This window comes from Synchiropus splendidus, chromosome 6, assembly GCF_027744825.2.
Source record: "Synchiropus splendidus isolate RoL2022-P1 chromosome 6, RoL_Sspl_1.0, whole genome shotgun sequence".
In the NCBI taxonomy this organism is placed as follows: Eukaryota; Metazoa; Chordata; class Actinopteri; order Syngnathiformes; family Callionymidae; genus Synchiropus; species Synchiropus splendidus.
Window position 1 is genome coordinate 1,335,325 of NC_071339.1, and position 13,010 is coordinate 1,348,334.

The window sequence follows — 13,010 nt, forward strand, 5'->3', positions numbered from 1 at the left end:
TGCTCTTCACGACACCTCACGTGGCTCTCCCCTTCAGTGACAGTGCTCAAACGCACAGCTGTTTGATGGGCTTTAAATCACAATGTGACTCCTTATTAAATAGGAGTGAATGGAGCGCCACCCCATGGCTGAGCCTGACCCCATCCTGCGTCTTTTTTCCCCACATTTCACGCTGCCAGTGGGTCAGCATGCAACGCTGAAGGCTGCCTTTCTCCTCAGTATGGGACACAGAAGGCAACTTTCCCAACATCAGTATACGACGCCACGCTCACTAAGAAGGAGGGGATTGTAAAGCAACTGACATCCAATATGATTCAGTGAAGAGAGCTTCTCTCCGATTCAGATAGACTAATCAAAGTGACGTTTTGTTGCTGCATTTCAACACATTCACAAATCAAAACACAATCGCTAAAACAAAAAAACTTGGTCAAACTGTGTTTTGTTTTGCGATTGTGTATTTGTTTTTGAGGCTGTGTGTTTTGTTTTCGAGGTTGTGTGTCTTGTGAAAGTGTGTTTAGTTTTGCAGCTCTCAGCCACCGTAGGTTGGTGAGGTCTCTGCTCCTCAACAGCACAACTGGTTGGAGATAAAACGCTACAGTCCTGATGAGATTCCTCGAGAAGTTGACCTCTTGACCCCAGACTGGGCGGCGTTCACACAGCAGCCTGGTCAGCGGTGAATCGATCAAGTTAATGTTCAGCTCGCACAGTGACAGCATCAGCGAACAAAGGTCAAACTCGGAGAAACAGAAAGAGCTGCCGGTCTGCGAGGAGTCAGGAGAGCCGGGAGGACAAGACCATGGTGGCCATAACAGAGCTCCAGAGTAAGTGTTTCCCACAGGGATTTTCTCCTCAAGAGTCAGCCACGAACATGCAGCCTCTGATGTGCGCAGCAGGATTAGCTAACGCTGAGCGACAGGGGTGTCCACCCTCTTATCTGCCAAGGGATCCTGAATTCCAAACAGAGAAAGCGCAATAGGAACTAGTCTCTGACCCACTGACTTCAGTGCTTGTTTTGTTCGCTGCTGTTCAGTAGCAGGTTCTGGCTGCTGGTGACATCAGAGGCTCGTGGACTGGTCTGTTTATGGTGCGCAAATCTAACCAAAACTGAATGAAGGGGCTCATGGATGGACTTGACATGGACATGTCACAACAACACGTTGTGTTGTTTGATCCACATGTTTGATCCAGGGCAGTTGGAAGCTGCTCGTCTGTGTGAAGTCAGTTATATATATGTGTGTGTGTGTGTGTGTGTCATTCATTTGTGTAGGTGTGTGTAGATAACATCACTTGAGCATGGATTGTACTTCGGCCCTGTTCGGCCCAAGAGGCCCACATGGATACAAGTCTGTAAGGCACTCCCTCCAGCTCACATTGTCCCACAAGTCTTGGCACCAAGGGTGGCGACTCGGACGTGAAGGATCCTGAACCCTAAACGTCCAAATCCCCATGATGGAACTGTAGAATAGAGGGAAGTCAGAAGCGGAAGTGACTAGTGCAGTGTCAGCTATACACTATAAACCAACATGGCTGACCTCCAGCTCCATCTCTCTCTAACTCTCTCTAACTTTAGATGGGTGCTGGAGTTGCTGAGGTCATGTGAGTTTGACTTCCTGATCCCTTGAAAAGGTGAAGAGTCTGATGATATTTAATGGAAGAAAACAGAAGTAGAGAACGGCACATGTACCGCGTGAAGCGGTCAGGCGTGAAGTTCAGACAAACTAAAACCTTGTTTCCATCTAGTTTTTATGGCAGGCACGGCTCAAACTCGACTCTGATCTGTCTCCAGTGGAGAATGTACGGTCCCTGAAGCCGATCTGTTTTTCTGTTTCTGACGTTGTGAACTGACCCTCGCTCTTCCCGTCACTTCCAGAGGTGGGTGTTGGTCTGGTGGGCTTCGGCCTCTTCTTCCTGCTCTTCGGCGTGCTGCTCTACTTTGACTCCGTGCTGCTGGCTTTCGGAAACGTGAGTTACCCGCCTTCTCTTTCTCTCAGCTGCCAGAAAATCCTCGTTTAAGTTCATGGTGTCCAAGCAGCATAGTCTGGTGAGAAGCCAGTTTGGAACCCAGGGGCAGAAACCTAACATGTTGACGTCCGGGGCAGATGCTCGTGTTCACCTCACGCTCACTGTCCAGAGGGAAAAGAATTCAGTTGCTCTGACAGCTCCGTGTGGTGAAAATGAAATCATGACAGTGAGAAGTGCCTCTTTCTGGACACATGGGAAACAAAGACATTTTCTGCCATGTGTTTCTGCAAACAGCCTGGCAACAGAACAAGCCAGTGTCAGTAGCTGCAGTGTTTCACCAGTGAACAGGGAGTTTCTATAGGACTTGAAGCACCAGTGGCCCAGGCTCCTGTGGTGCTGTGAACCACGGTGCCGTGGCCAGAGACAGGGTGAAGAACACTGGTGTAGAGAAGGCAGGTGACGTGAGTGGCACATGGACCGAGGTGAGTGGAGAAAACTCCCGTGCCTGTTCTTCCTGACAGATTTCTGACCAGTTTGGAAAAAAGGTCAAAACTGAAGGGAGCAAGTAGATGGCACCGGTCCATGTGAGGTCACCAGCACGTTGTCACTCCTGCAGGTCACATGTTGGTTTGAGACTGCCCCGTGAGACTGTGTAGAGCAGAGGTGGAAAATGACATTTCCTAAAGGGCCACATTAGAAAGTGTAAGGGTTGTTAGGGGCCATCGTGGCAATGAAGACAGCGATGACTACAAAACATAACAGAAAATATCCAAACTATGTACTTCAGTGACAAGGACACAATGAACCTAAGAAGATGAAATGTAAGTAAGGATATTAACAAGCTAAGATAAAAAGATAAGAAGGGAATTTATTTCAAAATATATTTACAGTATTACTTCAATGTATTTGTAAGAAAATGTATTAAAAAAAAACGGAGAATCAGAACATTTTAGTCGTGAAACAAGAACATGCTGTATTTCCAGCTGAAGTGGCGGCGGTGGTGACTAAAAGAGAAAGAACAAAAAAATAGTCTGACATCTGAGGGGCCACGAAAGAACAGGCATGGGGCGGAATATGGACCCCGGGCCGCACTTTTCCCAGATCTGGTGTAGACTGAGGCTGGAGGCTGGGGTTGAGTGTTTGACCTGTGACCCGCTCCTCATGCTCCCCCCCTGCAGGTCCTGTTCTTGGCCGGTCTGATGTTGATCATAGGCGTCCGCCGAACCTCGCACTTCTTCTTCCAAAGACACAAGTTACGAGGCTCGGCCTTCTTCCTGGGCGGGGTGGCTCTGGTGCTGTGCAGGTGGCCCGTCATTGGCATGTTGGTGGAGAGCTACGGCTTCGTGCTTCTGTTCAGGTGAGTTTCACACCTGGAGGTCGACAGCAGACACCAAAAGTTCAGTACTTTCATGCAAGTTATTGCGAGAACACGCCGCCTCGGTCGCCATTGGCCCCCTTGGAATATGACCTGTAACGGAGCCTGTGGTACGGGACCTGACTTGGTGCTGATGCTCGCAACCATTCCATGGGTCAGCAGGTCAGCAGGTGGCGCCCACCGTCAGTCTCTTGTGGATTCTTTTTTATTTAACATGAATGCACTTCACCGTGAGACTGTTCCAAATGTCAAACTGAAAAATAGACAGAGGTCGGGGTGAGGGTCAGCCACGGGGTGGTGCTCCATTCATGTTTCTATTTGAAGCCTCAAATGCGTTTAAGTCACGGTGACGTACAGCACCGTCACTAAGGAGCCACGTAAGGGGTTACCAGAGCAACTGACGTCCAGTGTGATTCAGTGAGGAGAACCTCGGCACGGCTCCCCATGGTGCTGCTCCGTGACGTGCGATCCCTGCGCCTGGTCCTGTAAGAATCACTTCACCGACGTCTGAGGAATGAAAGAGGCCTCAGAAGCTCTGCTCCTCCAGAGGCCTGGTCCACCTGCCTGAACTTCTTCACGGCACCTCCGGGACTAATCTGGTGTTTGGGATTAACAAGGAGCCAAAGCCTTGGACCGGCCCTTGAGATGAGAGCCGGCACATGAAAGCCGTCGTCTGCACTCCTGCACTGAGGAAGCTCTTGAAGGGCGGATTACTTCAGGGTCACGTCAGTGGAATAAGTTCATGTTCCAGCTGCCAACTGCACTGCTGACTGAAGTTTGCCCCAGCCATGGCTGCAGGTCGTGAATGACCCGGACTTTGGCTCAAATGTGCTTCCTCCTTCTGCAGCAGAGGGAACCATCCTCCTGTGCTCTTTACATAAAATGGGTCATGTTGTGGAATAGTCTCATCGGAGCTCCTCAGCTGACCAGGGGTCAGGAACCTTGGCTGACATGGACAGCCAAAAAAACCACACATATCTCAGATCCATATTTTTTAATACTGCATACAACTACATGAAAAAAATGTAGATGAATAAGACTTTTTCATTGAGTAGTAACTGCGTTGTAACAAGTTGCTAGTCCGGACCTGGCCGACCCGCGGCTCTTCCCCCAGTTTCATGCGGCTCTTCACCAAATGAACCACTGAACTGGCTGCGATTTTGGTCAAGTTGCTGTTGAGATGATGTTTATACAGGAAATAAGAGGAAAAGGTAAGAGCTATTCCAGCGAAATGTCAGAAAACAATAAACCTGGCTGCAGGTTCAATGGCGATGAATCATGGTCCTCAGACTTGGAGGGTCATCAGATCCACTATCAACACCCCTGAGACATGACTCAGTTCCACGTCTGTCCTTCCCTCAACTAAAGGTGTGTCATGTGTTTCACCTGTGACTCACTGTTGATGGTGGTGAAGTCCGTGAAGAGAAGACGCTCCAGTCTGCAGCGTGGCTCACACACACACACAGACAGAGCGGGGCCACGTCCAAACATAGAGGAGTCAAGTCAATGGCGCCCACATTTCTATCTATGCCGCTTGATATTTCCAGGACGATCAGGGTCAAATGGAGGGATGTGAAAAACACATGCACTAGAGACGTACACTGGACGTGAACCAGCAACCTGGTGACACACAGGGAGGAGCTTTAACCACTATACTGCCGCTAAGTCACGTGACCCGCTTCATGTATCACACTGGTTTTCAAACTTGAGGGGTGAACGGGGGTGTTATGACGGGGGGGCGGGGCTACCATCAACCCTTTTTCATGACTGCGCTACGCTCAGCAGATGGAGCTGGTTTTACTACCGAGCTTGTACTGGTTTATTTGGTGGGTTGGTGAGGTCCTGGAGGACGGCCCCCACCTCAGTTCAGGGCTTGGCAGCGCTGGCGTCTTTGCTCTTGGATCATTTTCATGGTTCACAGTCTTTTTATTTGAGTCCTCTCCAGGTAAGACACCTAGTAGCTGAGGAGGTACGACACGTGAAAACAATGAGATAGTCTCATCTCCAGAAGGGGGCGCTGCTGCGAAGCTGCAAAGTCTGGGCTCCACTGAGGTGGAACATGTCCCACTCCGGCTTGATGTTTCAGTGGTGCCGAGTGGAAACCATTTGTTCTAACAACAGGCTGTTTGCTGAGCAATTCCAGTTCCTCCGGGGCCACATTATGTCCCGTGGCTGTTGAGGGGCCGTCGAACAGAGCCAGTGTAATTACGGAAATTACTTTTACAATTATGAAATGACATTGGTTGGTTGTGTCTTTCATTTTAAAACACATGCCATTTAAAGATCCTTGATGTGTTTCATATGGTTCAAAGTCTATTTGCCATTCCAACAAGAAACGCTCCTAAAACAACATCTGAAACAAGCGACTATTGAACAGTATTAAACAAGGAAACCTCAGTGACACACATCATGAACCCAATAGCATTGTCATGTGTTTATTCAGTTTCAATAGACACTATGTAGCTTGAGCTCCATATTTAAGACAACATCGTCTTCTTCAGCCCCTCCGGCCTCCCATGCCGTCGTATAGTGACGTTGGGAAAGTGACTTTTGTGTCCTATCCTGAGGAAGAAAGCAAGTTACTTTAAGTCAGTAACTTAGTTACAGTTACCAGTCACCTCGTTCAAGTTACTCATGACCTTCAAAGTAACTAGTTACGAGCAAAAGCCCAACCCTAACCCACGTGACTAATGTGGGCTTCTCGTCCACCACGGAAGCTTTTCATGCGTAAAACTTTGTAAAGCGTTGTGAATGTGAAGTAAGAAGCGTGTTTAAATCGCAGTAATGATAAGTGCCTTGGTAACTTTGGCAAAGGTGAACGTGTTATGGCACTGGTTATTACAGAAGATGACCCACTTCCTGTAGCACGTTACTTAACAGCGCGTTAGTCCCAGCACTGGTCAGTCACTGTTGTGTTGTGAGCGCTCAGCTTGGGAACAGCTCCACTTGACCTTGGATGGCTCTTGTGTGCAGGTCTTTCTTCCCCACCGTCCTGGGATTTGTGCTGTCTGCTGTCAATGTCCCTTTCCTCAGCGCGGTGAGAAGCTTTTGATCCTGGCTTTGCTGCAGATGAATGCTTCACAGGCTTTAAGACCTGCTCGGCCTCATATGTCAAAGGAATAATGATATCTGTGTCAGTTCCTCCCCAGCAGCAGCAGCTCCATGGTGTGAAGGCTCCAGGCTCCAGGGTGGAGGGGAGCGGACAGACGAGGACCGGCCCCAGCAAGTGCTATTTGTCTTTCACTGCCGGTGCGTTCAACACTGCAGAGCGTGGGTAGAAAGTTTATATTTATTCAGGTCTCCAGCAGATCTGCGAGAGACTTTATTCCTCACCAGACCTGGAGTGGGACATATACAGGCGGAGAAGTTTATTTGCTTTAGAGGTCGCAGCGGGTGGACCTGACGGATGAATGACAACTGACTGCTGCCATGGTTGAGAACTTTCAAGTCCATTGGACTGTGGGAGGAGAAGTTTTCTGAGAGGAGAAATGCCTCGTGGATTTACACCCGAACTCAACACATGCTCACATTCTTATGGGACGTCGAGCCACAACACTGAAGGAAAGAAGAAAAATCATCTGACATGAAAATTCCTGACATAAATACAATAAACACTGGGAAAGTTCAGTTTATGTTCCAAAAAGGACGGCATATTATTTACGACGTTTATGATGATGACATACATTCTCAGTAATGGAAAAATAATGGAAGATACTTTAAAGTCGCCAATACCTCGGGAGCAAAACCCTGGGTAAAAAACAATAAAAATGCAGGTCCTTTTATCAGTATTTTCTTCAGTACTTGTATTTATTTAATCTGAGGAGGAGGTCATTTTCTTTGGCTCTGATCTCATGAGGGCCACACTTGGCCCCGGGGCCACTCTTTTCCCACCTCTGCTTGAACAAAATGCGACACTCTTTTCCTAAACAGCCACCGGAGCAGGGAACACACTCCACCACACAGCTCCATGAAGCCGCTGACTCCATCATGTTCTCTCTGTAGTTCCCCTCCGTGACCAGGGGTGGCGCCGTGAGCTCTCCAGTCCTGTCACTTCTTCTTAGACAGGCAGCGAGGAGCCGCTTCACACTGTCCTACTGAGCTGTGGAGACAGTGATGGTGCTGACTGATGCACTGGTTTCACTGCAGAGCTCCAGGATCAGTCCAGCCACGGTTCAACACTGTCACCGTCATGGAGCCTCCATCCTCAACACGCTGCCTTCACCAGGTTTCTGGATTAAAGTCAATATTCTGGAGAGTCTGTTGTCCATGCATCACAAGGTCGACAGATGTGGAGTAACTCAAGTACAGAGTGGCGCTTTAGCTCACCGTCGTGAGCCTGGACTAGCTTGGGTTTCCAGCGGTTGCTAGCGTGCAGCTAATGTCTCCTTGAACCAACAAGTCACGTCTTCTAACGTTCATGTGAGAACAAAGGATCCAAACCACCTGACACATCTGCAGGTCATGACCTCTCCCCAAACACCACCAGCAAATGAAAGTAAAAGTACTCATTGGACCAAAGCAGGTTTGGAGGCCACAAATCCACCTGGCCTCTATTGACTGACCTCCTATTGTCCGAGTGCAACTGGACACCAGCTCTCCAGTAAATAATTACCTGAGGAAACAGGTCGAATGCTTGACCGAGGCTTCCCGAAAACACATTGCGGTGACCTTCACAGACTGTTTTGAGTGGATTCCTGGGCGAATGAAGGAGGCAGCGGCCAAATTCCCACCGGTCTGGATTCCGTGCGCGCTCTCGTCGCTCCACCGAGTCCAGGCGGGACGTCAGCGTTAGCCCAACTCGCCACTGAGTCAACGGACGCCCGCTCTCTTACCTCTGCAGCCCCGTTCCCATCAGCACCACCGTTCATCTCCAAGTGTTCTGTCGCCATCCTGGCCGGAGTCTTGCTGCCAAGACCGTGAGCGCTTCCACCACTGAGGTCCGCCCGGTAATTACTTGCCTGTCGTGACGACAGTGGGGGAACTACCACATACTCCCGCCCCCTAAACATGGGGGACCTCTGCCCCCTGAGCCTAGCAGCGGAGCCACACCTGGAATATTTAGCGGCAGTTTCTAGCCGAGGTCCAAAACCCAGCTGATATCAGGTTAGTCATGTGATCACCGCAGACATACATGCTAGCTTAGTCCAGCTACTGGCTACATGCTAGCTTAGTCCGGCTACTGGCTACATGCTAGCTTAGTCCAGCTACTGGCTACATGCTAGCTTAGTCCGGCTACTGGCTACATGCTAGCTTAGTCCAGCTACTGGCTACATGCTAGCTTAGTCCGGCTACTGGCTACATACTAGCTTAGTCCCGATACTGGCTACACGCTAGCTTAGTCCAGCTACTGGATACATGCTTAGTGTAGCCAGTAGTTGAACGTAGTTCATCTATTGGCCGTATGATCCAGGTGGTGGAGTCCCACTCAGAGAAGCTCCAGTTTCTCTCCAGTAGACTAAGCTGTTTACATGCATTTTAAAAGCCGGACTGATGGAACATGTCAGTGTTCTGGGCGTCATGTGACCGCATTTCTAATGTGACTCAGAAAAAGACGATATTCATTTCAGTTGCTTGTGAACATTTGACAGGACGCTGTGTAACGTCATCACATTTTACTGATCGTGTGACGGCTACGTTGCTCTCGACAGTATCAAACGTCCCGCAGCTCATTTCCCATATCGCAGGCCGAAGGCGTTGTGGTTGTACGGGGACAGGTGTCTGTGCGCCGCCTCTGGCAGCACGATGTTGGACAGCAGCCACAGCACCCGAGGACCGACTCTGCTGGGTGAAGCGCCGCGTGGCCCTGGTGAACCACCCAGGAAGGATGGTGGTGAATGCTTCAGATCCTTCAAGGCTTTGAGAATCACTGCAGGGTCAGAGAGGGAACAGAGTGGGTCGTTAGTCAAACACGTCGCAGCTCATTCACATGGATTCACTCTGGATGGCAGAGATCTGCCTCCAAACATTCACACCTTCCTCTGGTGTGAGGCTTCAGAGGGACATCTGAACCTTTGAACAACAGAGCGTGCCGATGCCTTTTATTGGCATGAAGCCATGAAAGTGAAATCCATGTTGAAATGTTGACCACACCTTTGTCATTGTTGGAGTCGAGGTGAAGCGCGTGCTGAGTGGTCAAAGCCAGGAGCGCCAGGGCGACGGTCAGCTGCAGCATGGTGACGGCTGAGTGAGGATCCTGTGAGAGACGCATCAGTCAGAGGTGTTTCTGCTCTTCTGCTCTTTGCTGCGCAGGTGTCTCGTGGTCAGGGAGGAGGGGGTCCAGGGGTCGGCACCGTGGGAGCAGTAGATGGAAGAGCTGAGCAGGACTCTCCCTCAGAGAAGCACTGAGGTGCTGAGAGAACCCCACACCTCCTGGTGAGACGTTCTGCTCATGGTACATCACCTTCTCAGCTACACAGCTTTACGGAGACGGGGCTACTGGCAGACGACTGATGACCTCTGATAACATTTTTCCTTTACAGCCGAGCATCTTCACATTGAAGTTTCTTACCTTCTTAGATGAACCGAAGAATCTTTTTCTGCCTACATGCTAGCTTAGTCAGGTGGTCCCTCCCCCCGTTAGTCAACTATGAAGCTCCCTCCACCGTGAAGCTCCCTCCACTGTGAAGCTCCCTCCACTATGAAGCTCCCTCCACTGTGAAGCTCCACTGTGAAGCTCCCTCCACTATGAAGCTCCCTCCACTATGAAGCTCCCTCCACTGTGAAGCTCCACTGTGAAGCTCCCTCCACTATGAAGCTCCCTCCACTATGAAGCTCCCTCCACTATGAAGCTCCCTCCACTATGAAGCTCCCTCCACTGTGAAGCTCCCTCCACTATGAAGCTCCCTCCACTGTGAAGCTCCCTCCACTGTGAAGCTCCCTCCACTGTGAAGCTCCCTCCACTGTGAAGCTCCCTCCACTATGAAGCTCCCTCCACTGTGAAGCTCCCTCCACTGTGTAGCTCCCTCCACTGTGAAGCTCCCTCCACTGTGAAGCTCCCTCCACTGTGTAGCTCCCTCCACTGTGTAGCTCCCTCCACTGTGAAGCTCCCTCCACTGTGAAGCTCCCTCCACTGTGAAGCTCCCTCCACTGTGAAGCTCCCTCCACTGTGAAGCTCCCTCCACTGTGAAGCTCCCTCCACTATGAAGCTCCCTCCACTATGAAGCTCCCTCCACTGTGAAGCTCCCTCCACCTCATGACAGTTTGAAGGGGTCTGGGCCTCTTTGTTTTGGCCGCTGCCCCTGCGACCTCTGATGGTGCAGGTTTGTCACACTTCACAGAGTGAACTGAGCTGTTGTGGATCTGAGAAACGTCTCATTTCAAGCCACTGCTGTGATGCAAGCACAGCACTCGGTTAACATTTGAAATGTTCTTGACATGAATCAGAAATCTGCTTCAAAGTGCTCAGCTGGCCTTTTCTGTGCGTCAGGCCCAGAGCTCAGTGACATCACCGTCCGCTTCCTGCGGCGGTGGAGGGGTCTCATCCATTATTGATCATGTCCTATTCACCTCCGTGATTTATTTATTTATAGTTTTTAAAACCACCCGGAGCAATCGTTCACCACGTGTGTTTTTAAGAGACACATTTTAATGTATTATCGTCTCATAACCCCAAGGTAACGGGTTCGAGAAAAGTCAAACAACTAGTCATAAACATTTCAACGCAGAATCCTCATCTCTGGTAAATCAACAAATCCATTAACCAATAAATCAAATAACTGCTGCTTAAAACACAGTACATGGAATGAATCGAGCTCAGCTAGAGTTGATGCAAAAATACAAAGACATCATAAGAATAATAGTAAATCTATATTCAGAAAGCATCATTCAGACATGAAGGGTCACATGGTGCTTTACCTAAAAACGGAATTAAAATCAACACATGACGTGGAACAATCAGCTGTGGCATGCGACAGTGAAAGAACAGAGGAGGACCAAGATGGAAAAAGACAGAAATACCCGTCGGCACCTCCAGTCAGCAGACAACAAAAGCCGGTCTGTTCTCCACTGTTGCAGAGCTCCGTCGAGCGGCAGTGCGAGGAGAAGGAAGCTCTCACCTGGTATGAGCAGAGCTGGCTGGGTGCACTGGCGTCCGCTGCCTCCAGGGTTACAAGTGTCTCTGCGTGTCACGGTGGACGTCATCGCTGACCTCCGTCGTCCACAGACACAGCACTCGCAGGCTTCAGTCAGTGTCGCACCAGTTCATTCGTCTCATTTCCCCCAGAAAAACACGATTTAAGGTCGAAGGTCGTGACATGCAGCACTCGTGGGATGGGATATTGAAGTACTGCTGTACCATGTAGTACCAGGTACCATGTCCCAAGTACCACGCTTATGAAGTTGGAGTTGTCTCCAGTTCACAGTGAGGCCTCTTTATCTTTCCAGGACATGAGTTGACTTGAGCAGCAGGCTCTTGGCTTGCTCCACCTGTGAGAGGTGTTCTGTGACTGGACTCTGGTTCTGACCTCCTCCAGGCTCCGTCTGGACGGAGTGGAGGAGGGAGAGGGGCCGTACCCCCGTCTACTCCTGACGGATGATAAGCTCTAAAACACACCTGCTTGTACTTTTCCACAGTGTCGGAAAACGCTTCAGCTGTGTTTGACTTGCTGGTATCCAGTTTGAACTCGGCTTGAAAAAGGGGATTCTGGCGTGGAGCCCCATCTGGCCGGGCCCCAGCCGACCGTTCCTGTGGTACCTGCCCTCAGAGGAGCGCAGCAGACCCCCTTGTCTGTCCAGCGTGCCCCACAGATGTTGGTCATTAGACACGGGGGATCGGGAGAGCGGCTCCACGCTCACACTTCATTCCGCTGCTCCCACATTCCTGAACTGTTCTGGAGTCCGAGCGTGGCTGGCTGGGTGAGCTGTTTCCACGGCGGATGGTCCTGAGGGCCACACTGGAGCATCATCTGAAGACGTGTCCTGGTGGCCGACATGCAGTGTCTCCAAGTCGACCCTGGGCGACGGGTCATTCTCCTGCTCCCTGGAACAGAACAACTTTGGAAAACTGACTGTGAACTGCCTTTGAGTCCCCGAGAACAGCTCTATGTTAAACCTATGTATAATAATAATTACAATAATAATAATTGTTGTTATTATTATTATTGTTGTTGTTTATCAGTAGGATATTACACCATTCAGCCTTCCACACTGTGCATCTGTTGTTGATGGACATGGATGCCCCAGAACAGTGAGAAACCGAGAGGCAAATGGCTGTGAAAAGATACCATCCCAGCGGCAGGAGATCCTCTGAGGCAGTCAGGGTCAGTGGTGTCCCATAGCAACCGCCTCAGGGGAGGAGATTTTCAGTTCTGTTGAGGAGAGAATCAGCCAAATCCAGTGTTCAGACAGGTTTCTTGATGCTTAAATGCATCTTGTTTCTCCCGCACGAAAGTCTGAGATGGTTTGGGAAGACCTGGGCAGGCGGGCAGGCGGGCGGGTGGCTGCAGCCGGTGCAAGCTGGCGAGACCAGGGGGTGCTGCACGGGGTGATGACGAGGTGGGCGGACACTCGCACACAGAGTCTCAGGCAGAAATCAGCTGTATTTCATCCCCAGGTGAGGACTTGTTTCCCAATGATCACACTTGAGGAGCATCAAGGAGACTCGTGAGGAGGAGCAGAAGACTCTGACTCGGAAACTGAAACCACTTTAATAGAAGTGTCACTTACAATACAGTGG

General features: G+C 50.2%; 1 protein-coding gene across 4 annotated transcripts; it reads left to right on the plus strand.

Moving 5' to 3' along the window:
- Positions 1–626: 626 nt before the first annotated feature.
- golt1a (golgi transport 1A) lies at positions 627–7,986 on the plus strand. 4 transcript variants are annotated; one of them, XM_053868363.1, is made up of 6 exons: positions 627–821; positions 1,871–1,962; positions 3,141–3,319; positions 6,311–6,374; positions 6,487–6,586; positions 6,646–7,986. In XM_053868363.1, exons 1-6 carry the CDS (start codon positions 797–799, stop codon positions 6,738–6,740), a joined length of 555 nt encoding a protein of 184 aa, XP_053724338.1. In that variant the 5' UTR covers positions 627–796; the 3' UTR covers positions 6,741–7,986. The 4 variants fall into 4 exon arrangements, 3 of the variants coding, with proteins under 3 accessions (XP_053724338.1, XP_053724339.1, XP_053724340.1); XM_053868364.1 differs by having other exon boundaries at positions 6,490–6,586; XR_008414861.1 differs by having other exon boundaries at positions 628–821; positions 6,476–6,586; positions 6,646–6,701.
- The last annotated feature ends 5,024 nt before the right edge of the window (positions 7,987–13,010 follow it).